Below are 22741 nucleotides of genomic sequence, written 5' to 3'. Positions count from 1 at the left end.
GAGGTGCTGGGAGCAGGCTGTGCGTGCCTCTGCCACTTGCATTAGCTCAGCTCTGATGTGCCTGGAGAGGCAAAGTGGTAAGAAGCTTCTTATCAAAGTTCAGCCCTCTTCAGAATTTGCTTTTTCTTTGATGTTTTAACCTTGCTGTAGCTTAATTGGCATTGCTCTGTTTACTTTGTTATCTGTGTGGTCAGACTAAAGCTGGTCAGGCTCTGTCCATCTGTGCCTTCAGCACATCTTAACTTGCCAGGTGGATCAAGTTTCCATAAGTAGGTGTGCATGTCTGGTTTAGTCATGTCCTGACGAAAGAATCTGTAGTTTTTTTAAGATGTACTAATTTCCACTTCTTTATCTGAATGTGATGAAGTAGGGGAGTGGTGGTTTTTTGTAAGGGAGTTTAGAAACTAGCAGTAAAACAAATAAAACCTTGACAGGTCAAGTCATGCAACTGCTCTTGCCACCTTCTCAATGATTATTTTAGTCTGGCAGAATAGGCCTTATCATTGTGAAGCTTCCTGGTCTTTTCTTTACAATAGTGTGTAAAGTATGTATCACTGTGTGTAATTGTTCAGCTTTCATTTATCCTCACTAATCTGTGTTTTAGTTACTTTCATATGTGTCTTTTGTTTGTAATTCTCTCTAAATTCTGGATTTCATCCCTCAGTGACCTGAGAACACACAATGGCTTGCACAAAAGGCTTGCATTCAGCATGCTCAAGCAGGGAAACTGTGTCTGTCTGGCCTAATCCTCTTCCAGAAGGAAAGCAGTAGCATGAATAGTGTCCTCCGTGTTCTTAATACTTTTAATTTTTTTTTTTTTAGTAATGACAACATTAACCTTTTGGAGAAGAACAAAGTAAAACCAGTCAGTAGAATATCTGCTACAGTTTAGTCACAGTGTTTTTTCTTGGCTGTGACACAAAAGTTTGGACATCCATTTATTGCTTTTATTCTGTTTCCTGAGCTGGTGTGTTTGCATGTGTGGGAGCATGCACACTTGAGTGTTTTAGGTTTTGTTCCATGGATCATCTCTGATGTTTTAAGGAACTCAGGTGATCCACAGGATGAGGAACTTTTTCTCTGGACCTGTGCCCATATCCGAGTAGGGGAGTAGAATGTTCAGGGAACTATGCTGGAGATGTTATCTGTGCTATAGATAAACTGTATAGTTGAAGTGGTGCTTGCAATAGAATTATCTGGTTTGGAAGAGAACTGGTAGCATTCAGAAATAAAATGCCTTAATTATCAAAAGATAATGAAGACTGAGAAGAAATGAAACAAACGAAGAGGAAACATTAGCCTACTTGGAATACAGCTTAAATACCTCAAAATTTGAGATTAATTAGGGACTAAGGCAAATAAATTATTCTCTGTTGCAGAGTATTTAGCTCCCTCTTTGAGAAATGTTCCTTGCAAATCAATCTTGCATGATGAAAACTAACACCACATAGCTACTGGCCAGAACCAAAGACTTGATAACTAAGGATGTGGAAAACTGTGCGCATGTCACAGGATGGTGCTTGCCCAGGAGACTTCGTGCTTCAGGATGTAAACTGTCCTCGGGTGAAGCTGGGGCAAGAATTCCCCAGGGTAGCTTTCCGAGGTCACATCCGCTCCCTTCCAAAACTGATGGAGATAACGCGCTCTTCCCATGCAAGTAAGTCTCTTTGAAGCTGCTGCTGTTGCTCGCTGGCAGAGAGAATACATTGGACAATTTTTTTCCTTGCAGTGTGGTTTCTGCACTGTGCTGCAGTCGGGTGTGTTTTGTCAAAGTACAGTTGTGATTGTTGTTGAGGAAATGGTCATTTGCTGGAGGTTTTACTCCTGAAATGGAAAACATAATATGCGAAGAGAGAAAGTGAGAGGAATGCTTTGATTTAGAACATGTCTATGAAGAAGAGATTGCATTGAACATGCAGCTGTGGTGAAGGTGATTTTTGGCTGTCATTTATTAGCTGTATTGAAGTTAGCAATGTAGTAGTCTTGAATTAGCACACATCTCTGCAGCTCCAGTTCTGCTTATTGGTGATGTGGAGCTAGGATGTCATTGGAAAGAACTTGCATATAAACTTGCACTCCTTCACTTCCTGTGGAAAGGGTGCAGTGTTTGAGAGGGACTTTAAAGTGGCACTTCATTACATCAGCAGGAAAGTTCACTTTTATTTTTGCATTGTCTGCAGTAATTCATATGTATGTTATTTCAGGACAATGGAGCTAGTGCTGTGAATGTGGTAAAAAGCCAGTTGTACTTCTCTATTATCTGAACCATCGAGAAGAAAATGTGCCCTAGCAATTGCAAAATCAATACTATATTTCCAGTCACTAGTTCTACGGAATTTTCTATTGAGTTTGGGCTTCCTGTGCAGGATGGTGTATAAAGCCAGCATGCCAAGGGGTCAAATTTGGAAAGACAGTCTAATGAGAAGGGTCTGAGTGATGATTGAACATATAAATGGAGAATGAGAGAGAAGATGGAAGCTCTTTAGAGAGAGAGAGAGAGAGAGGTCTTCTGAACAGACCAGTTGTGAAAAATTCACTGTTAGTAAAATGAAGATGCATCTAAAAAATAATAACAGTCAAGTTGAAGATTCATTTTAAGTCACTGGTCTTTGTCAGGCTCAAGGAGATGGTATGAAGTAATCTTGGTTAACTGAGGAGAGGTTATGTGGATTATGGTAACAAGGGCATTTTGAAAGAGCAAAAGAATTATCATCTTGTTTAGAAAACTGAGATTGAATGTATGAATGTATCTTGGGAACAGTGGGATTTTGTACATAAGATGGTTGAGAGTTTCTCCAAGTATTATAAGTAAAAGAACACCCATTATGCTGACTTGAGACAGTGATAAGGCAGGGTTCCCAATGGAAGAAGGAAAATTAAGGCAGCAAAGAATTGCTTTAAAAATCACTAAGTGATTAAAAAAACCAAACAAACCAGGCTGATATTTCAAACATTCTGTCATCAGAGCCAGTATATAGGATTTCCTATGTAGTGTATATAGGAATTGATGAAACAAACCAAAGTTGCTCATGACCTTGCTGTGTTTCATAAGTGTAATGGAAAAGATACTGCAGAGACCAGAGTCTTGAAGAATTAAGCAGACAATATTTCTGTTGATGTCATAATTTGCACCATCATTTGTGTCCAATTTAATGCATAAAAGGTGTATGGCATACAACTCCATTTCCTCAGCAAAAATTGTAAATGTACTTTAACCACAACAGGATGGGGAGACTGCAGCACACACTGCAGCAAAATTGATCTGGTATATTCCAGTATAGGCATAACAAATATAGCAAGTAAAGCAGGTTTTGCAGATTTTAACCTTTGCTAAAGTTGATAACTGTTTGATTTTGATGCTGTGTTGTTAAGCTTACTGATGTTTTTCTAGTAGTGTAAAAATTCTACAATTATAGCAAAGTGAGCATCTCTTATGTCAGCAAATAAGCTGAGCCCCCTTGTTCAAGGCAGCTGCTCATTAACATTTTGGGGTTAGTTGTCAGAGCTGTGAGAAAGGCACTAGGCACATAAACACAATAGGCTGCTCTTTTCATATATTTTTGGTTAGCTAAGTATTTCCTTAAAAATCCCTCTGTTTGTCAATATTGTTTTTCCAACAGTTTTGTTCAAAGCACCTGTCAGCAATTTCCAGAAAATTGTGCTGCTTTCCATGCATGCCTTCCCCTTAGTAAGACTAGGACTGAATGTTCTCATAATTTTTTTGGCTTATAACAATTACTTTTGTAACAGTGTGGTTTGTGCTGATCACTATGGTGTAGGGGAGGACTCTTCTCTTTGCCTGTTAAGTTAATTTTGTAAGTTGATTCAAATTTCAAAATGCAGAGAGATTTTCACTTGAATTATATTACAATAATTTAGTGTAGCCTTGTTGAATTGATTACTGTAATCATTGAAAAGATGCATCCAAAATTCCAGCTGTTTAATCTCTTGCTTTTGGTGTATTCAGTGTACAATATTTTAACCTGTAGTATTTTCATTTGAGGTAATAATCTCTTTTTCTTTCACTTTCTGTAGTGGTTACATCTTTTGTAAATAGAAAAAGGTATTCCTTGGATTAATCCTTTCTTAAGGAGATGCTCTTGGAAATAATACATTTGTATTGGCTGGAAGAGCAGGGAGGGAAGAAGTACAGGCGAAAAAGAAGAATTTTTGTTTGCTGAGCAGAGGGTAATGGGAGACATAGGTACATATGTCCAAGATTTTTTTCCCCTCAGAGGCTGTTTTAAGCTATAGTGCCCTTGGATTTTTTTTGTTTGCTTTGTTTTTTGGTTTTTTGTTTTTTTTTTTACTACTTGTCACAGAAAGCTCTACTCATCTTCCATACTTTTTTTTTTTTAAACATTGTTCATTGCATATGGGAATGCTCTGGTTTTAATGTATATGATGGTAGGTTTTAATATAGGAGTATAAGAGGAGCCTGAAGAATGCACAGCTTAAATGTTGAAAACACAGTAAGGGTGCTGAATGCCTGGAATTAGTGGGCTTAGTGAATAACAACCAGCATTTAAGAACTCAAAAGGTGCTTTGGGGGCCGTTTTGTATTGTCATTATAGAATCTAGTCTAAGTTCAGTCTTACTAAATGTATCTAAGTGGGTTGGACACACAGCTCAAAGGTTGCTGTTATCTTTAGCAGTCATTTCTAAATGCAAGTTCTAGTGCTTGTCACTGTTCTATATAAAAACAGTTACAAAAGTGAGCACTAGAGAGTAAAGGCGCATATAGTATTGGACCTGTGACCCTACTTGTAAATTTTACTTTGAGATGAATTTTTATTCTATTTTAATGAAGCAGAGGAGTAGAAATAGAAATAACTCTACCTTGATTGTAACACTTTTCATATTGTTAACATTGTATGACTTGAGAAACTAAAAAGAAACATATTCAATTAACCAAAGGAGTTTATTCCCTATGGATTCTTCAAGGTTACAGTCTCATTCTCTGCTTATCAAAACTTGCTTCTTTTTTTCTTCGCAGGTCATGGCAACCATAAAGAAAACAGTCCTTTCCTGAACAGTTCAGAAGCTGGCAAGGGAGGTGATTACTATGACAGAAATCTGGCATTGTTTGAGGTAATTTCTAGCTGGTTTTTGTACTTCTAATGTGATTTGTGATCTTCCATGATGGGAGGGATTGAGCACATCTTTCTCCCCCACATGCCTTTTTGTGGGTGTCCATCTGTTGTCAGGGGCACCAGTAGGCAGAGAGATCCTGTGTGGTGACAGAGCTCAGTTTTGGTGACAGCTGGCTCTGTGAGGCAGAGTTACAACTGCATAACTGTAAACATCTGGAATTAAGGAGGGGCAGACACTCCTGCTGGAGGCCTTTTCTATGGGCACAGGACCACGCCAGGTGTGCAGGCTCTTCCCTGGGATTAAGTAGAGGGAGGATCCATCAGGATCCCAAAGGCCATGCTGCTCTCTGAAGAGGAGGTACATGTCGTCTCAGCCCCTTTCTGGAAGGAATTGTAATCAGGTTTTTAAACATGTCAGCTGCAGGTCAGATCACAGGAAGGAATAAGCAAAAGGGTGCTTGGCTGATGTCATCCCTTTAGGGATGACCCCATTTGGGCTCAGTTTCTGCATCATGTACAAAGCACATAATGCTACCGATCCCACCTGTTAAAGGTGATACCTAAAGACATGATAAAGCTGCAGACAGTGAAATCTTTCTCAATTGGTTTTTATTTCCTGTGTGGAAAGTTGTTTCTCTTTACCATGCAATTCCTTATTGTCCTACCAGACATGTAAGACTTTAGTTTCAAAGAGAAAGGGAAAGGGAATGATTTTGTTCTGGGGCTTTTTTCATCCCCTCCTGCCCCCAAACCAGAAACAGAAATTGGATGGGATGAGTATAAAGGTAGGAGGCCCTCCATACATGTGGCTTTTGGAAATTTTGTCTAGATCCACATGAATTAGATAACATAGTTTGGAAAATGTAATAAAATCATCAGAGTGCATACATATCTACAATAAGCAGAGTTTAATCACTAAATCTCTGATTTGTTTGGCAGCTTAACCTTTTAAAAAGTATATCTGTTGATGTAAGTTGACATTAGACATACATGTAAGGTACACATTCATTTTCTCACAGTTCTCAGACGTCTTCATTGCTGTAATTAAGCTTTTCAGCACCTAAGGAGAATGATTCACATGGTACAGACATTTTGGCCTTTTCCTATCAGAATTGTTCTCTTTTCAGAAAATTAAAACCTCTCACTAGTGGTTCAGGCACAGTGTAATACTCTGTCATTTCCTGGATGATTTTTCTGGTGTGTTCCCTGGTAGCCTCAGGCATGCCCAGGAAGGCGTGATCCCAGCCACTCTTCAGAAATGCTGTGAACTGCAGAAGTTGACTTCTTGTCTTCTTCCACAGGAAGAGCTTGATATACGACCAAAAGTGTCATCTCTGCTTGGCAAGTTGGTCAACTACACAAATCTTACTCAAGGTGTCAAGGAGCATGAAGAAGCAGAAAATACTGATGGATCAAAGAAGAAAGTATCAAAAGTAAGTAAAGATTTTCTCCATGGCCAAAACTGATGAATGGGATGATACCATGTGTGATTTTTGGGGAACTGGCCTCCCTTCTGCTTGTTGTTCACCTCTCTCAGGAGCCATGACAATGTTGCAAAGAAATGACAGGGGAGCTGTAGGGAACCAGCTGTTACCAGAGAATTGGGGCAGATGTGATGGTTAAAACTGTGCACTGCAGTGGAATTCCTTATGCTTGGTGTGGATTTAGATAAGAAGGCTTTTTACAAATAAAAACTAAACAACCCCCCAGCTTTTTCCTAGTGCTGTTTTAGCTGCCCAGTGGTATCTGACACATCTCTACAAGGCTGGTAGGTAATGACACAGGGTTTGCAGGAGACAACACCCATCTAGAGTGGAGGGTGGAGGTCAGATTGGACACCCTGAGGCAGCTCAGGAGGCATTCTGGTGTCAGGCACTTAGGCAACTGAATTCTGCCCCAAAGCATCTGCATTTAGATGGTTGGCCCGTGGGGCTGGCCCTGGAATGACTGTAGCAGGTGAGGTTGGGTTGTTGGTAGTTGATTTCTATCTGGAGGGCAGTGTTTAACTGTTCCTCTCTCCTCTGGCAGAGCCGCAGGTGCTTTGGTTACTGCTGCACCTGCAAGTGGAGTGCTTGCATTTTATGGCTTGCAGGCTTGTCAGTTTGCTTACAAGTTCTGTCAAAAAAAAGGTTTCCAAAAAAGCGAAGATAACACTTGAATTCTGCAGGTTTTCTAGCAAAACAAAGCTAGAGCCATTTCAGAAAGAGATGACAGTGATAATGTTGCAAACCAATAGTTCTCTCAAGGAGCATGCATGTTACCCCGTGCTGAATGCCCTTACTCACACTCCAGTTCCTTACTATGCAGTTTTACACTGGGGATAACAAAATTGTTTTGTCATTTTATTTGAGAGCACATCTGCTAAAAGTGCTGCAGTATTGTGGTTAATTTTACATCATGACAGGACGGAGCTAAGGTCACCTGGGTGAAGTAGCTGCATTCTGGTCCTATAAGCTGACATTAACAAAGTAATTTAAACATTTTAATTATGATTTTCTTTTGTCTGGTACTTGCTATTGTACTAATGGCTGAGTATTGTCCAAAGTGTTTACCTTCACAGTACTAATAAGGAATGTCAGCTGCATCTCTGTTCTAGCATGCTTTTGGTGGGAATAATGTCATGCATCAGCTGCTAATTTGGTATTATTGCATAATCTAAAATAATTTTCATCCTCTTGCTATCAGACGCAGATTGATTATTTCCCTGACAAAAGTAGAATGGTGGAGGATACAATAGATACAGTTGTTGTGATTTTGAGGAAGTTCTGATCACTTTTGCTCTTTATTTCCTTATTAATTATCTGACCAGAATACCAGGGTAAGATGCAGAGCAATCTAGAAGCTAGTCCCTTGCTTCCCTGATGGAAAAAGGATTGGGAGAATTTGGCAATGGGACTGTAGTATACAGTTGTTTAAAGCAAATGTATATAAAACTTCACAAGGTAAAAATGGGTCAAATACTAGAAAACTGAGAACTTGTTTTCAATCCCTGGTAGAGTACCATGCATGGTATGGTGTTAATATTTCTACATTTAGGTATGATTCATGCTTGCATATTTTCAAGCTGTTTACTGCCATTAAAAAGGACTATTATATTTATTAAAGCTTTGCTTCTATGGCAAAATGGAGTTCAGGTTTAATAACTGTGTTTTCCTGAATTATGCTTTCCCATGTCCCAGAAACGTGTTCACAGACTTCTCAGATGTTTTTTGTAGGATGGGTTTGGTGACCTTTCCAAAAGTGACAGTATCATGCTGTATTAATATCTCAGTGTTTTCTGTGTAAACACTGCAGTTTCCTTAGGCCAACCTTTGTCTGCATGTCTGTCTCTGGGATAAATTACATCAGCTGCAATATCATAACTGCAGCTTGAATTTCTTCTCCCTCTCTTGCCATGAGTAATATAAAATTTTAAACATCATGCAGAATATAAGATGACTGAAAACCCTGGCCAATAATTATAACCATTAAACCCAGGAAATTTAATAGCAGTAACTGGACAGGGGTATGGATTGAAGGTATTCAGAAATAGTGCAAACAGGATTCTTCCACATGCTTCTTTTTAGTCATCTTTGAAGTATAAATCACTGTGCTGCTGTTACCCTTCCCATTTGAGCATGAGAACAGAAGTCTGGCAGTCCATTCCAGCACCAGCAGGTCTATTTTAAGTGGATAAATCATTGTTAACCCTCCCGTTGGTGAGTGCTGCACTGGGTGTGCTCAGCTGGTGTGACAAAGAGTGACCTGTCTGTCACTTGCTGGAATTGGCATCTCATAGGCAAGAGCTGGAGCAAGGCAGATGAGCAGGCCCTAGATCTGATATTTAAAAATGATCTGAGGAAAGCAATCCTTTCAGTAAGTGACTGTAATTCTCTGAGCAGGTAAGGAGGACCTTTTGGGACCTAGCACAGCCCTGCCTGCCAAATCTCATCCTTTCAAATCAATTTCATTTCAGTGAAAGACATCTTGATATGAACATATTATCTTGTTTCAGCAACCCCACTAAATACTGTTGGTAGTAGCATTCCCTCTTAAGGTACACATCAGGTAAAGTTGACACAACTCCAATGTCATAAGGTGGAAATTGGGTTGCTTTTTCTTTTCTAAACACAGTCTTGCAATAACGCACTTAACAGTCACAGTGCTGTAGAAATATCCCCTTCTCATGATGGAAAAATTAGATAAACAGTTTTTGGTTCATGTATCTTTAACAAGGCAGTTAATTTTTGTTCTGCTGTCTGTCCTCATGCTGCACAGCAACCGTGAGAGCTGTCATTGCTGATCAATGTCCCTCAGCCCTGCAGCCAAGTGCTTTAATAACCCATCACACTGGCACAATGGAAACAGTGTCCTTCAGACTCAGATCAATATTTACATAAATTATGTGTCTGCAGCTGATGAGAGTGAACAGAAACATGATCTACATCACTGAAATTGAGACTGTTTTCGAGATTTTTCTGTCCCTTCTTGGTTGTTATAAAATGGTGTTCAAAATGTCTCTTTTATTTCCTTTATGCAGCATGGGGTGTTACATTTCTTCATGTGGTTGCTGTTGAGGCTGAACCTAATAATACTCTTGTTTAAGGTCACGTTCTGTTCAAACTTCAGCACTGGTTTAGTATCACTTAGTGATGAAAAAAAAGGATCAAGTCACTGCAGATTACTGGTGTTAAATATTTCTGTGAACAAGCTGGTTCAAGTAATATTTGTAAATCTTTTGTTCTTATGAGTAATTTTTTTTTTCCACAGGGTAAGACAATCCAGACTTAACTCTTATGCCTGAGATACACTTAGTAATACTTGACTGGGCAGACACTTGGGCATTTCCTAAGCTTCTCTGCTCTGCAGTGGTCTCACAAGTGTACAACTAATGCACAATTTCTCTTCCTCTGTGGTGAAAGTGAGCTTGTAACCTGATAGGTTTAAGAGGCCATTTAGGAGGGTGGGGGAGAAGATAATGGAATAGTGGAGCAAAGCTGCAGGGACTACATAGGGCAGAAGATAGGAGAGAGCTGAGCTAAAGTGGATTCTTATGCAAAGGAAGCAGGTGTTGGGAGGTGTGTAAAGGGCAGGCTGAAGTCTCACCTGCTCTCACAGTGTGTGGAGGATTGTCACGTAGAAAACACAATAACCATGGTCCATTTACTTCTCCTGTGTAGGAGCAACAGGATGGGCTTCTTTTCCCAGATGCCATTTTGACAGACTCTTTAACTCCTTTATCCTGAGATACCCACGTCTGATAAATTCACTTGATGGGCTCAGAGATGTTGTGAGGGAGGGACTGATGGATGAATGGTCAGATAGATGATGATAAATTAAGTGGAATGTGTCCCTGAGAGGCGAAGTGTGCATTAATGTGACAGTGGGAAGCCCCTGTGCTGGGCAATATCTGCCCAGTGCCTGGCAACATTATGTAGTCCTTTCTGAGTTTATGGGGTTAAAGACAAAGTGTGCATCAGATGAAAGTGTTGGAATCAAAAGTATCTACACCTTCCCTTCCTTGAGGAAACAAGTAGACTGTAAATAATACTCCATGAAGATCCTTCTCAATTATAGCACTGGAATAACTCAGTAGAAAAAATCCTTACCTTGCCCTGATCAGGACATTTACGTAACAAGTGTCATTTCTGTTACTATCAGACAACAATTCATTTTGTCCTCCTACATAGTCCTGGCAAAGCTGATCAGGTTAGATATTTAGGATGGTAATTTTTATAAAATGGTAGGTGATGGTTTAGTGAACTAATTTTTTTGGTATTGTGGTACTGGAACAGCTGAGAAACAGCTCTGGCCCTGTGCTTGCAGGTCTCTTAGGGTAACTCCACTGCAAGCCCTCAGCACATGATTCTGTCATCCAGTTTACTTCAGGAGGTTCACCTGAGCTGTGGTGTGTATGAGAAAAGTCTGGTTGATCTGTTTCAGCTTTAGTCAAGGAATTCAAAGGTGACTTCAAAAAATGCAGTCAGCAGCTCCTGGCACTTCTGACGAAGAACAGTTCAGATCATGTTCTTGGGCACAGTTTGTTTCATGTCTGGCAGGGCAGGTTTCTAGTGCAGATGAGGAAATTCTGGATTGTAACATGTAATTGCAAGCTGAAGCACTAAATTCCTTGATTGCTTTTGACCTGGTGATCTTATAAACATGTGATTCTTTAAGGGTTTTGCTTTGCGTAATGAAATACACTCTTGAATTACCTTATGTAAAGTTTTTGGCACACATTTTATTGCTTGTCTTACATACTGTTGCTTTGGGTTCATGACTTCATTTGTCTGTAAAGGTGCTATTTATTTTTGCATCTAGTTAATGCTGTGTGGAGTCAAATTTGAACAAGTTTTGTCAACTCCCTTTAATATCCTTCTCATTTGAATGATTGTTCAAGGGCGTCTTTAAATGCTGTCTATCTAATGTGTTTTGGAATTCATATTTATTTATAGAAGGGAGTATGAAAAGGGATGAGCCTTTCAGAAGTGACTCTCTATCCCCCCTGTGTTTTAGAATTCAGTATAATTTTAAGTGCAAAAAGAAACTGTAAAAAGCAGAAGCAATGAAATGCCTTGGCAGGAAACCACAGAGATTTGGGACTCTGAAATGCTGCTGGTGCCAGGTGTACCAATGCAACAAACATTTTTATATTCCTTGGAATAAAGCCCTTGCCAGTGGCATTTTGTTGCCATTATTTTGGATGATTATTCTGCAGGATGCTATGTTGAAGGCCAGTCATGTGCAGTTCCTGTGAAGTCATGTAACTTGTGTTTTCTCAGTCACTGACAAAAGTAATTCAGAGTCCGATGCTGACATTGGACTTAAGGACTGGTAGAACCATTAGTTTTATATGAAATATATAAAATGGAAGAAAATACATTATTCATGTGTCCAGATTGCTTCCAAATCTTTTCTAGTTGTAACATGACAAAAGTATGTTTTCCTTGAAACTAATTTGTGAACTCTGGACAGTTGGGCAGGGATCTGTCTTGGGATCTGCAGCACTTGACATGTTTCATACTAAAAATTCTATGGGTCTACAAAAAACCAAAAAACCAAATATCTCCTGTTATTACTAGTCAGTGTTAAGTACTGGTTAGTTAGTTCAGCATGTGACAGGGTCAACATTTTGTTCAGAAATTCATGATTTTGGAGTTGATGTCATGTTATGTGGAAGTCCAGCGCAACAGTAGTTGAGTGTCTCTATCTTAGGTTTCCCAGGTTTCTACCCATTTAAAAAATGAACTTGGAGCCCTTTTTGGTTACCTCTGCTTTGAATAATTTCAGTTAATAAATATCAACTATTTTTTTTTTCCAGTCACCCAGCATGGGCACCCTGATGGGGGTGTACTTGCCATGCATGCAGAATATCTTCGGGGTTATTCTCTTCCTTCGGCTGACTTGGATGGTGGGAATGGCTGGAGTTCTTCAGTCCTTCCTGATTGTATTGCTTTGCTGCTGTTGTGTAAGTACTTGGGTACAATAATGTGTGTGACAAAACCTCTGTGAAACTACTGGGAAACTTGGGGAGGCAGCATTGTAGGTGCTTGTGTAAAGAAAAGTCAGATTTAAGCCAGGCACCTTTGCCACGTTCGTAGCTGCAGGATTTTTAATTTTTTTTTTTTAACTGTTATTTCTAAACTGGCTAACTGTGGTGTAAATACAGTCTTATAGACAGTGTTTGTTCAGCAAATACCTGTTTTCCATGCCTGCCCCAGGTGAGGGCTGCCTGCTTTGCTGGACCAGCCTTGGTTAGAATCACATCTCTGCAGATGGAGGAACACCTGCATTCCCATATCTTGCTTTGTCTGCAGACACCCACTGTTTGACCTGATACAGCAGGGGCCATCTCTCAAACAGAAGTCTCAACAGCTCAGTGATTAAATTCCTGCTGCCCTTGTTTTCTTTTAGATAATGAGAGGCAGAATAAATAGAAATGCTGTATTGTATATGCAGTGGCAGCTTTATTTTATCAAGAAATAAAGTTATGTTTTAAAAAAAATGTTGTTGACTCAATTGCTTCCTTTTCCCTGTTTTCCCCAGACTATGTTGACAACCATATCAATGAGTGCAATTGCCACAAACGGTGTTGTTCCAGGTAAGTGTAGTTAGCAAGCATCTCAGTTGTGTTAAAAAGGTAAAAAAAAGCACCAAAACCTAAATTTCTGTAAGCTGTGAACATGGTTTTATTCTGGAGAAATTTACTTCATCCAGAATACAAAGTCTGAATTAATATCTAGTATTTCTTTTTGTTATCAATCAAGCTAAACATCAATTTATTTGTTTTTTACCCATGTGCTAGCAAAAAAGATACTTCAGTTGAACCTCAGAATAGCAGATACACTGTATATGTCTCTTGTATTCTTTTTGTGAAATATTTAAACATTTATAGCAATAAATTATAATTTTGCTCTCACTTTTCTTGTTTCACAGCTGGTGGCTCCTATTTCATGATATCTAGGTCATTGGGCCCAGAGTTTGGTGGAGCTGTAGGGCTGTGTTTTTATTTGGGAACAACATTTGCAGGAGCCATGTATATCCTTGGTGCCATTGAGATTTTATTGGTGAGTAGTACCAGAGTAATCCTGCTTTAAAGACAAATAACATATAGAAAGTGCCCCAGTACTCTTGTCCCATATTTGCATATACATTTGCAGGAAGAGACTGGAAGGTCTCCAGTTCCTTGGTGTCCAGTTCTTTACCTCTAGTGCTTCCCTTTGGAAGCTGCAGTCTCTGAGTGTGCATACTGGGAGCTCTTCTGACAAGACAGATGAAAGTGTGACTTAACCCAAGACTCATGCTCACTTTTGATAAAGGTGGCTCAGTTGTACTGCTGACATAGAAAGGGCTGTTACCTCTTGACTTTTCCTGTAAAAGATTCCCAGTGAAGAGCATGCTGCAGAATGCAAAGTGATTTACATTTCTAGTACAGGTACACGATCCCAGACAGAGTTCTGTGCTGGTGTTCCTCCAGCTCACTTTTGCTTTCTCTTGTTTCAGACATATATTGTGCCACAAGCAGCAATTTTTCATCCCTCTGGTGCCCACGATGCATCCAGTGCCATGCTGAACAACATGAGGGTCTACGGCACGGTGTTCCTCATCCTGATGGCAGTGGTGGTGTTTGTAGGTGTGAAGTATGTGAACAAATTTGCTTCTCTCTTCTTGGCCTGTGTAGTAATATCCATCCTGTCCATTTATGCTGGAGCTATCAAGTCCATCTTTGATCCACCTGAATTTCCGTGAGTAACTTTCCTGGATGGGGGTTGTAGCTTTGCTTGTGGGTCTGGAAATTGGGCTTTAATGTAGGTTTCTTCAAACTTGTGCCTGATACATTGTTGAAGCTATCTTTTTTTGTGAATTACTTCCAATGCTTTTAGCTGTGTGTAATGACAGTGTGCAGAGCTCATGGAACTGAATTTTCTTAGGCTAAAATGAACATCTTATTACACTTTTTAAACTGCTTTGGTAGAAAGAAGTCTCGTGGTGAAGCTGATGGAGGCTGACACTGCTCTGCTTCCTGCAAAGCCAATCCAGTGTCTTGGCCTGCAGCTGTTGGGATTTGAGTGCTGGGTTATTTGGGAGTTCTTAGGGAGCAGTTGGGCAGGTCCCTTTTGCCCAGGCCAGTCAGACACCACACGCTGCCCTTGTGGTTGGAAATTTGTGGTGTGGTCACCTCCTTGCTGAGAAACTGGGCACCTCTTGGGAGGGTGATGTGGGGCTGTGTGAGGCTCTACAGAAGCTTTCCCTGCTCTGTGAGGAGCCTGCCCTGCACCCAGCAGGAGCTCCTTGGGATGCTGGCAGCCAAACATGGAATCAGCTTCTTCAGCTCGGAGCTGGAGCAGCAGTAATGTGGATGTATGCGTTTTACCAGGAATGCAAACAATGTTTTCTGATACTGCTGACAAGAGAAGAATGGAATGGAAATAGAGGAGTTGGATCTGCGTAATTATTCACATTTTGAAATGCTTTGACCATAACTAAGTACTTGCAGCCCTCAAGTGTTCCCTTTGGATATTTAAGGCCCAATGATTATAGTGTTTTACAACAGTGAAGGTTTACAGCAGTAAAAGTAAAACATTGTCTCTATATCCCCCTCATTATCTGTTAGATTGTTCTTGAATGTTTTCCCTATCTTTCTTCTTGGAGTGTATTCCTTTTTTTTTTTCCCCCAAAGTAACAAGATAGTGTATTTTTAATTTTGTAGGGGAAAGCTTCTTGGAAGTTACAGTTCACAGGCTTGCAAACCATGCAAGAGCAGCCCTGTGTTTTCCCATTTTCCTGTCTTCAGTGATCAATAGGACCTTGAAATAATTAAAATGGAATTAAAATTAATTAAAATGGAAGAAGCTTTATTTTCCCGTGGGTGTTTTCTGATGGTGGGAAGAAAAGCTGAATGAGCTTTTAGAAGCAGGAAGCTGTTACATTATATCACTGTCTTGTTCTTGTGGAATTGTCTATAGGCACATGGATTAAAATTTTTTCAGTGCTGAAATAAATTATGTTTGTGGTTAGATAAAACTCAACAGGCAGTGGAGGATTTTAGCAATTAATTACAGTATCTGCTGACAAGAAGAAACTTTGCTTATTGTGATTTTAATATATATTCCTAATTCTGAATCTAAAATGTCCATATTGCAATTGAAGTGCTGCAGTGTAGAAACTGGGCTAATGAGATTCCAAATATCTTTAGATATTCTAAATGTCTAGTAATTTGAATTCTAGTACTTTTCACATTATATTCCACTCCAGTAGTTCTGTTTAATTAAAAAAAAAACCAGCAATCCCAAACAACAAAAAACCCCAAAATTGTCCTAATTGTTCCCTTTTATTGTTTAAGATAAATCAATCAAATTCCATAAATCAAAAAAGTAGCTTTATATTTCTGGCCCTTAAAGGGAACAGATAGAATCTTTGTCATGCTACAGCCATCCTTTTGAAGGCGAGAAATGATGTAGCACAGTAGAGCCACTTGAAGTTTCACATGATATAAAAGAATAAGTATGGGTAAGCATGGATTTCATTTTCCCATTAACATCCAATAACCCTGGTGTTCATGTTTTCCTTCCAGGATTTGCATGTTGGGCAACAGGACTCTGTCAAGAGATCAATTTGATGTTTGTGCCAAAACAGTGGTTAAGGATAACATGACTGTGGCCTCTAAGCTTTGGGAACTCTTCTGCCACAGCTCAAACTTAACCACCGAACACTGTGATGAGTATTTCCTAATGAACAATGTCTCGGAGATAGCAGGAATTCCAGGAGCTGCTAGTGGCATTTTAATAGGTATGGTAGAACATTTTTTTTTCCCTTAAAGAGGAGGCATGCTGAGCAGCTGAAATGGGTCAAACTCTTCCCTGCTGGTTAAGAAAAAAAGGAATGAAAAAATGTAATTACAGTGAAGAAAATGATCTTCAATAAAGAAAGTCTTATAACCTTTGTCCTGATACAGTACTTGTCTCCTGTAAAATTGATTAAATTTCCCTTGTTCATCTCATAATTTCAGCATGAAGTCAGCTGTAATTTAAAGTTATACTAACATGAATAAGTTATTAAAATTTATATAGAACTCTATAGTAACAGCTCTCTTCTTTAGTCAGGTTAAGATTATGCCCTGAAAGATAAGAGTACTTGTATAGAAAAAGTGTGTCTCCTTCTTTGCCCACTCCTGAATAAAGTATAATTGAAAAGTGTTCATTATTGAAATGAACACCAGAGAGCAGGTGCTGAGTGCAGGTGCTGAGTGCCAAAGGTTCCCATTTTCACAGGAACCAGCAGTCTAATTTCTAAGATTACAAGAAGACTCAGGATTTGTTAGTGAAATTTCAAATGCCAAACATATAATTCTGTAATCCTTCCACTGACTGAAGAACGAACCCGTTTCTGTCTAGAAAACTGATTGATATTGCTTTGCGTTCTCTGAGCTACTGTGTTGTGTGGTGGCTCATAAAAATATTCAGTGTATTTCCTTTGGTTGAAGTAGGTATGAGGTTAAGAGAATGTTACATTTAGTAATAATAAAGTTTAAGTTGCTTAGACTTCTGTAGTCTATTGATACGTGTTTGTGGTTTTCCTTTGTTGATTACTGAATTGCATTTGTAATCCTCAGTTGTAAACCCATTATAATGAGAACAGGTTTGAACTGAAACATGCTTTTCTTTTCTGTGGTCTGATAATAACCTTGAAGACAACTTATGGAGCAATTATTTGGAGAAAGGAGAGATACTGGAGAGAGCACATCAGCCCTCTGTGGATGTAGCAGGCCAGAAGAACAACCTGCACCTGTACGTGCTCTCAGATATCACCACGTCCTTCATGGTGCTGGTTGGCATCTTCTTCCCTTCAGTGACTGGTGAGAATGCTGGCATGAGGGGCCTTCTGGGGCTCTGAGCTTCCTCCTGCCCTGTGATCTTACCAAAATGTACTTTCAGGTATCATGGCTGGTTCAAACAGGTCAGGGGATCTCAAAGATGCGCAGAAATCCATCCCTGTTGGAACAATTCTTGCCATTGTCACCACATCACTAGTCTGTATCCTTTTCAAATTACTGGAGTGCTGGTACATTCTGTCTGATTTCTGGAACTGCTTTCAGCTCACCAAATTGTCAGTGCAAGTATGATTGGCCAGTGGGGGAAAAAACCCAAAACAACAGAACATTAATCCTTGAGCTGAAAGAATTGTAATTATTATCCCATTACTTTCCATCCCCTTTTTTGTGGTGAGTTCTTTTCTTTTGCATTCCTGTTGCTGTTCTTTGCTACACAGTGATCTCTAGCTTTTTATGCTGGTGGTGTACTTGGAGATTTTATTTTTTTTTAGGTTGCAATGAAACATTAAGATGAGGGGAGGCTTTAATGGGAGAATTCATAAATTTCAGTTCCCTTTTCTAAAAAAAAAAACCTTTTCTTTGGAGTGACTTTAAGGCGTATAGGTTTTCTTGAACATTTTAGAACAAGATTAACTGGATTCAGAAATTAGACAATGTTCCCAAGTGTTTTTTCAGCTCTTCAGGGCTTAGGACAACAAGAGCTTTGCTTAGGAAAGATTTGCCTTCATCTCTGTTCTCCTGCTCAAGAAGAGATGAGCCAAGATCTTCCAACTTTATCTAACTCTTTGTGTCCTAAAGGACAATTTATCAACATAGAAAACTGAGAAAAAATAAGTTAAAAGAGCTTTCTGAGCCAGTCTCACCAAAGGGCAGCTGGCTGAGACGGTGACTCTCCTGGAAATTCTGCTGTTTCATTCCTGTTTTTTTGCCAAAACTTGCCAAGCTGTAAATCAGGATGCAGCTTGCTTATCCCAGCTGTTTAGGGAGTGCAGCCTTTCCCTGCTGTCACTTTGAGAACTGACCCTGTACCAAGAAGTCAACATTTCCAGTGGACATAATGAATATTAAAAGATGTCCCAGCCTTAACCCCCAGCTCTGCTGGCAGCTCTGGCCTCACCCAGTGGGTGACTGGATGTGTTCATGCCACACCTGGGGGAGGCTCACACTGTCACTTTCAGGAGCAATGTTTTGCCTTTGATTGTAGTTTGTAACTTACGGTTGCATTTTGGGGTAGAATTCAAGATTTAACCATTTGTGTGAACTTAATTCACAAGGTCAAAAACATTCCTGAAATGCCAGATCCAAAAAGCGTGAGGTGTTTTGTACTCCCCAATGCAGAAGCAGTACAGTTAATAACAAACCTGATAGCCAAAGACTTACTGGTGATGTGAATGCCAGCAGAGATACAAAAAAAGAATGTGCAAGGTAATGGTTTGCTGTATGTTCAAAATATCAGACACAGGAGAAGGAGAGAGAAAAGGAAGATTTTAATATCAGCTTCTCTATTAGCAGAAGATTAAATTGATATTTTAGTATAAAAATGCCTCATTTGATTTTTCTCCTTTATTATAACATTTAGACCTGTTCTTTTTAAAAACTGAAACTTAGAAGAAGCTTTCTCTGTAATATTAGGAGGTGTATGTGAGCAGTGAGACATTCATGTCCTTGCCAGCTTTACCATGTACTTGTGGAGAAGCTGGAGTGCAAGTGCCACGGGATGGAGGCACATACTGTCCTTTCCACAATACTTTCATCTGCCTTGTCTAAATAAATTCTGCTTCCTTAGCACACTCTGTCCTCCAGACTTCAGTTGTGTGTTATTATTTGGAGCCTGCATAGAAGGTGTTGTCCTGAGAGATAAGTAAGTGTTACTGCTTTAATGCTCTCCTTTGTTTTACTTTTTTTTTGTAGTGTAGGTATGTTCTTGCCTATTTTCTTTGCATGCCCCACTCCTCTCCTTGTTTTTTTCTTTTTTTTTTTTAATTTTTTAAAAATTTTTACTTCTGGGTGCCTTTTAAACCACATTTGTATGTAAATCATAAGCACAGTTCTTGGAATATTCTTGTATTCCGTTTGGTATTTTTTGGCCCTCAGATTTTCCATCCTGTGTCTTAGTTCTTGCTTTTTTTTTTTTTTTTTTTTGTAATTGTAAAAAGTAATGTTGTGATGATAATACAAGAATTTAAAAATATGTATAATGAAAAGAAATGTTGAAATCAAGCTGCAGACACTTCCAATCTGTATATCAGAAATAACTCGTATTATTTGCTCTGTGTTTTCTAGTTAAGAGAATAATATAGTATTACTAATAATACAGTATAGCATATTAAAAATATGTTGTTGTTAATAATAGTATTTAAATGACATGTCAAAAGTGAGCTGAACACCCCAAGCATGAGTCTGAAAATAGTCCTTAGGGTACGAATGCCTGAGTATGTTCGTGCCTGCAGGTTCGGCGACGCGGTGAACAAGAACTTGGTGGTGGGCACCCTGTCGTGGCCCTCGCCCTGGGTCATCGTCATAGGCTCCTTCTTCTCCACCTGTGGGGCAGGTCTGCAGAGCCTCACCGGGGCCCCCCGGCTGCTGCAGGCCATCGCCAAGGACAACATCATCCCTTTCCTCTGGGTTCGTACCTTGGAAAGCCTTTCTGCTCCTGCTGCCTCACAGCTGTCCGACTTCATGCTCTTAAAATCAGATTTATGCTCCCCAGTATGCCCAGCGCTGAAGTGAGGGGCAGTATTTTTTTTAATGGTTTTTTTCTTTTGTTGAAAATAAAGAATACTTTTAAGGATTTTTAACTAGACTTACGGGGTAATTTTATCAAGAAGTCAAACATCTGATTCTGTGAAGCATGGCAAGCCATTATAATAATTTGACTCCTTGCTCTAGAGGAAGAAGTATGTAGGAGACTTACTGTTGATTTTAAAAAATATAGTTTTCTTTTTTCCCATTACAACCTTATGAAATACTTGGAAGATATGCTTAATGGTTCTGTTTCTTCAGATCTTTGGTCATGGAAAAGCGAATGGTGAACCAACGTGGGCTCTTCTGTTAACAGCATTAATTGCTGAGCTGGGAATCCTTATTGCTTCACTTGACATGGTGGCTCCAATTCTCTCAATGTAAGAAAGAGCCTGGTTGCTATCTTGGGGCAGGGATAGAAATACTCTTGAGTTTTGCTAGTTTGATTGTCTTTCAGAACTATATCTTAAACCAGTAAAGCAAATTCTCAGAGCCTGAGTTCCACTTCTGTGATCTTTATGAATCCTCTGACTCTACATATAAATCTATTGGTTTCTTCTCTGGAGTATTTTGTGAATAAGCAAGTTTTTATTACATTTTTATTTGGTTTGGAAAAACATTTTAATCACAGAACAAAGACAGCATTATGTTGTGAACAGATCTAACTTGATTCAATTAAAAAATTGTTCTGGCTACTTTATGCTGATAGTTCAAGCTAATAAAAATCAGAGGGGATGGGGAATAGGGCATGTGACAGGGCAGTGGGATTTTGACTTGAAATCAATCATGTAATCATAATATATGCCAGGATCTATAAATGTGCATGGTAAAAGGTTTTGCACTTCTGTTTTGCAGGTTTTTCTTGATGTGTTACCTCTTTGTTAATCTTGCTTGTGCAGTCCAGACACTTCTGCGAACCCCAAACTGGCGGCCCCGCTTTAAATACTACCACTGGTGAGTGAAGGGCTGGCACCTCACTGAGCCTGAAGTCTGCACCTGAGAACCTTCTCCAGCAGGGCAGGGAGCATCTTTTATTTCTCTGTGTATCAGTTGTACACAAGAGCCAGACTCAGATATGTCATGGCACAAGAGTTTCATTTTAACAAGAGGACACTAAAATTGGTGGGACTGGGGAGATCCATTGGAGGCTTTACTTGCACTGCTAGTTCAGCAGACAGTTTAAAGAAAAAAGAGCAAGAATGTAATTTGCTTGTTTTTTAAGCTTTTCTGCCCCACTACTTATTAATACCTTTGCTTTTTGTTTTAGGGCCCTCTCATTTTTAGGCATGAGTATTTGCCTGGCACTGATGTTCATTTCATCTTGGTACTATGCTTTGGTAGCTATGCTTATTGCAGGCATGATTTACAAGTACATTGAATACCAAGGGTAAGTATTAACTGGATAAGAAAGGGTAAGAAGGAGGCTAGATCTCTTTAATGAATTATCTCTAGAGTCTTCACATTTGGAAAAGGAACTGTCCAGGACATAACTTGGAGGGCTTTTCTTATTGTTAATTTTTGTTTTCACTATTTTATTGTGTCACTGCTACGCAAAAGCCCCCAAAGCATTTTGTTAAGTATTTTGTTGTTAACACCTCTAAAGGTGTTAGGTGAAACATGAATCACAAGAAACAGAAAGCTGGTTGGAATCTATCAACTATGTACTGCACATGATTACTTCAGGCCCAGAATAGCTGATGCCAACCATTATATTCCAATTTATCTGGTGCAAAGGTCTGTCTAGAACAGTCCTTGAAAAGTTGAATTGGCTGCTTGGGTTGCTGGAGATCAGCATTGTATGGAGTCAGGCTATAGTGTGGCTTTATAACTTAATTTGACCTATTAACTAAATTGGGTGTTGAAATTCCAGATGTTTGTATATGCTTGGGAAGTGTTCTCTGTAGTGTTGATTACAAATGAAGCCCAGAATCATCATATTTATTTTACTGAAACATTTTCACTTTTCTTATGTGATATCACAGACATTCATGCACAAATGATGAATGTAGATGCCATACATGTCATGTTATTAAACTCACTGTAAGGTGCTCAGATCACTATAGCCTGATGTAAGTGTACAGGTGAGTGCTTGTGGAGCCATGTGTTGGCTGAAGTGTTTGTTCTTCACAGTGCAGAGAAGGAGTGGGGTGATGGCATCCGGGGCCTGTCGCTCAGCGCAGCCAGATACGCCTTGCTCAGACTGGAGGAGGGCCCTCCACACACCAAGAACTGGAGGTACTCACCCTGGACTAATGAAATGGCTGGCATGGCTCTCTGCTTACACTAAGGGAATTAAACTGGACTCTAAACAAGATGTGTGAATGAATTTAAATGCCAAAAAAAGTGTTGAGTTTGCAGTAAGCTGTCCTGTCGCTGCCAAGCTGTCACTGTGTGGACCCTGTATGGGCAGACCTTTAGTGCCCTTTGGATCTTTAGCTGGACTCCAAATTGGTGAATTCAGAAGTGGAACCTGGGGAAACTGGAGGTCTGTGAGTACAGAGGTGTAGAGGCCAGGAAATGAGCAGTGGCCAACATTATTCCTTCTGATGTCATCCCTTTTTGGTGTTGAAAGTAGAGTGGGCAAGAACCCTCTTTT

General features: G+C 39.5%; 1 protein-coding gene across 3 annotated transcripts in view; it reads left to right on the top strand.

Annotated features, from left to right (window-relative positions):
• Positions 1-22741, top strand: part of SLC12A4 (solute carrier family 12 member 4) — a 46219-nt gene that overhangs the window by 15125 nt on the left and 8353 nt on the right. For 2 of the 3 annotated variants that reach the window (XR_008432830.1, XM_053952837.1), the window contains exons 2-16: positions 4997-5091; positions 6395-6526; positions 12394-12540; positions 13119-13173; positions 13509-13639; positions 14076-14317; positions 16147-16361; positions 17263-17427; positions 17507-17605; positions 19207-19264; positions 19854-20028; positions 20407-20525; positions 21001-21099; positions 21413-21532; positions 22276-22380. Coding sequence is in view for 2 of the 3 variants with exons in the window: in XM_053952837.1 (XP_053808812.1) it covers positions 4997-5091; positions 6395-6526; positions 12394-12540; positions 13119-13173; positions 13509-13639; positions 14076-14317; positions 16147-16361; positions 17263-17427; positions 17507-17605; positions 19207-19264; positions 19854-20028; positions 20407-20525; positions 21001-21099; positions 21413-21532; positions 22276-22380 (1957 nt within the window). In the remaining variant the exon portion in view is untranslated. Of the gene's footprint in view, positions 1-1379; positions 1658-4996; positions 5092-6394; positions 6527-12393; positions 12541-13118; positions 13174-13508; positions 13640-14075; positions 14318-16146; positions 16362-17262; positions 17428-17506; positions 17606-19206; positions 19265-19853; positions 20029-20406; positions 20526-21000; positions 21100-21412; positions 21533-22275; positions 22381-22741 lie in introns of all 3 variants that reach the window. The other variant, XM_053952838.1, reaches the window with a different exon arrangement.

This window comes from Vidua chalybeata, chromosome 11 (genome assembly GCF_026979565.1).
Source record: "Vidua chalybeata isolate OUT-0048 chromosome 11, bVidCha1 merged haplotype, whole genome shotgun sequence".
NCBI classification, from domain to species: domain Eukaryota; kingdom Metazoa; phylum Chordata; class Aves; order Passeriformes; family Viduidae; genus Vidua; species Vidua chalybeata.
Note: the sequence above shows the minus strand (reverse complement) of the source record. Positions and strands in the feature narration are given on the sequence as shown.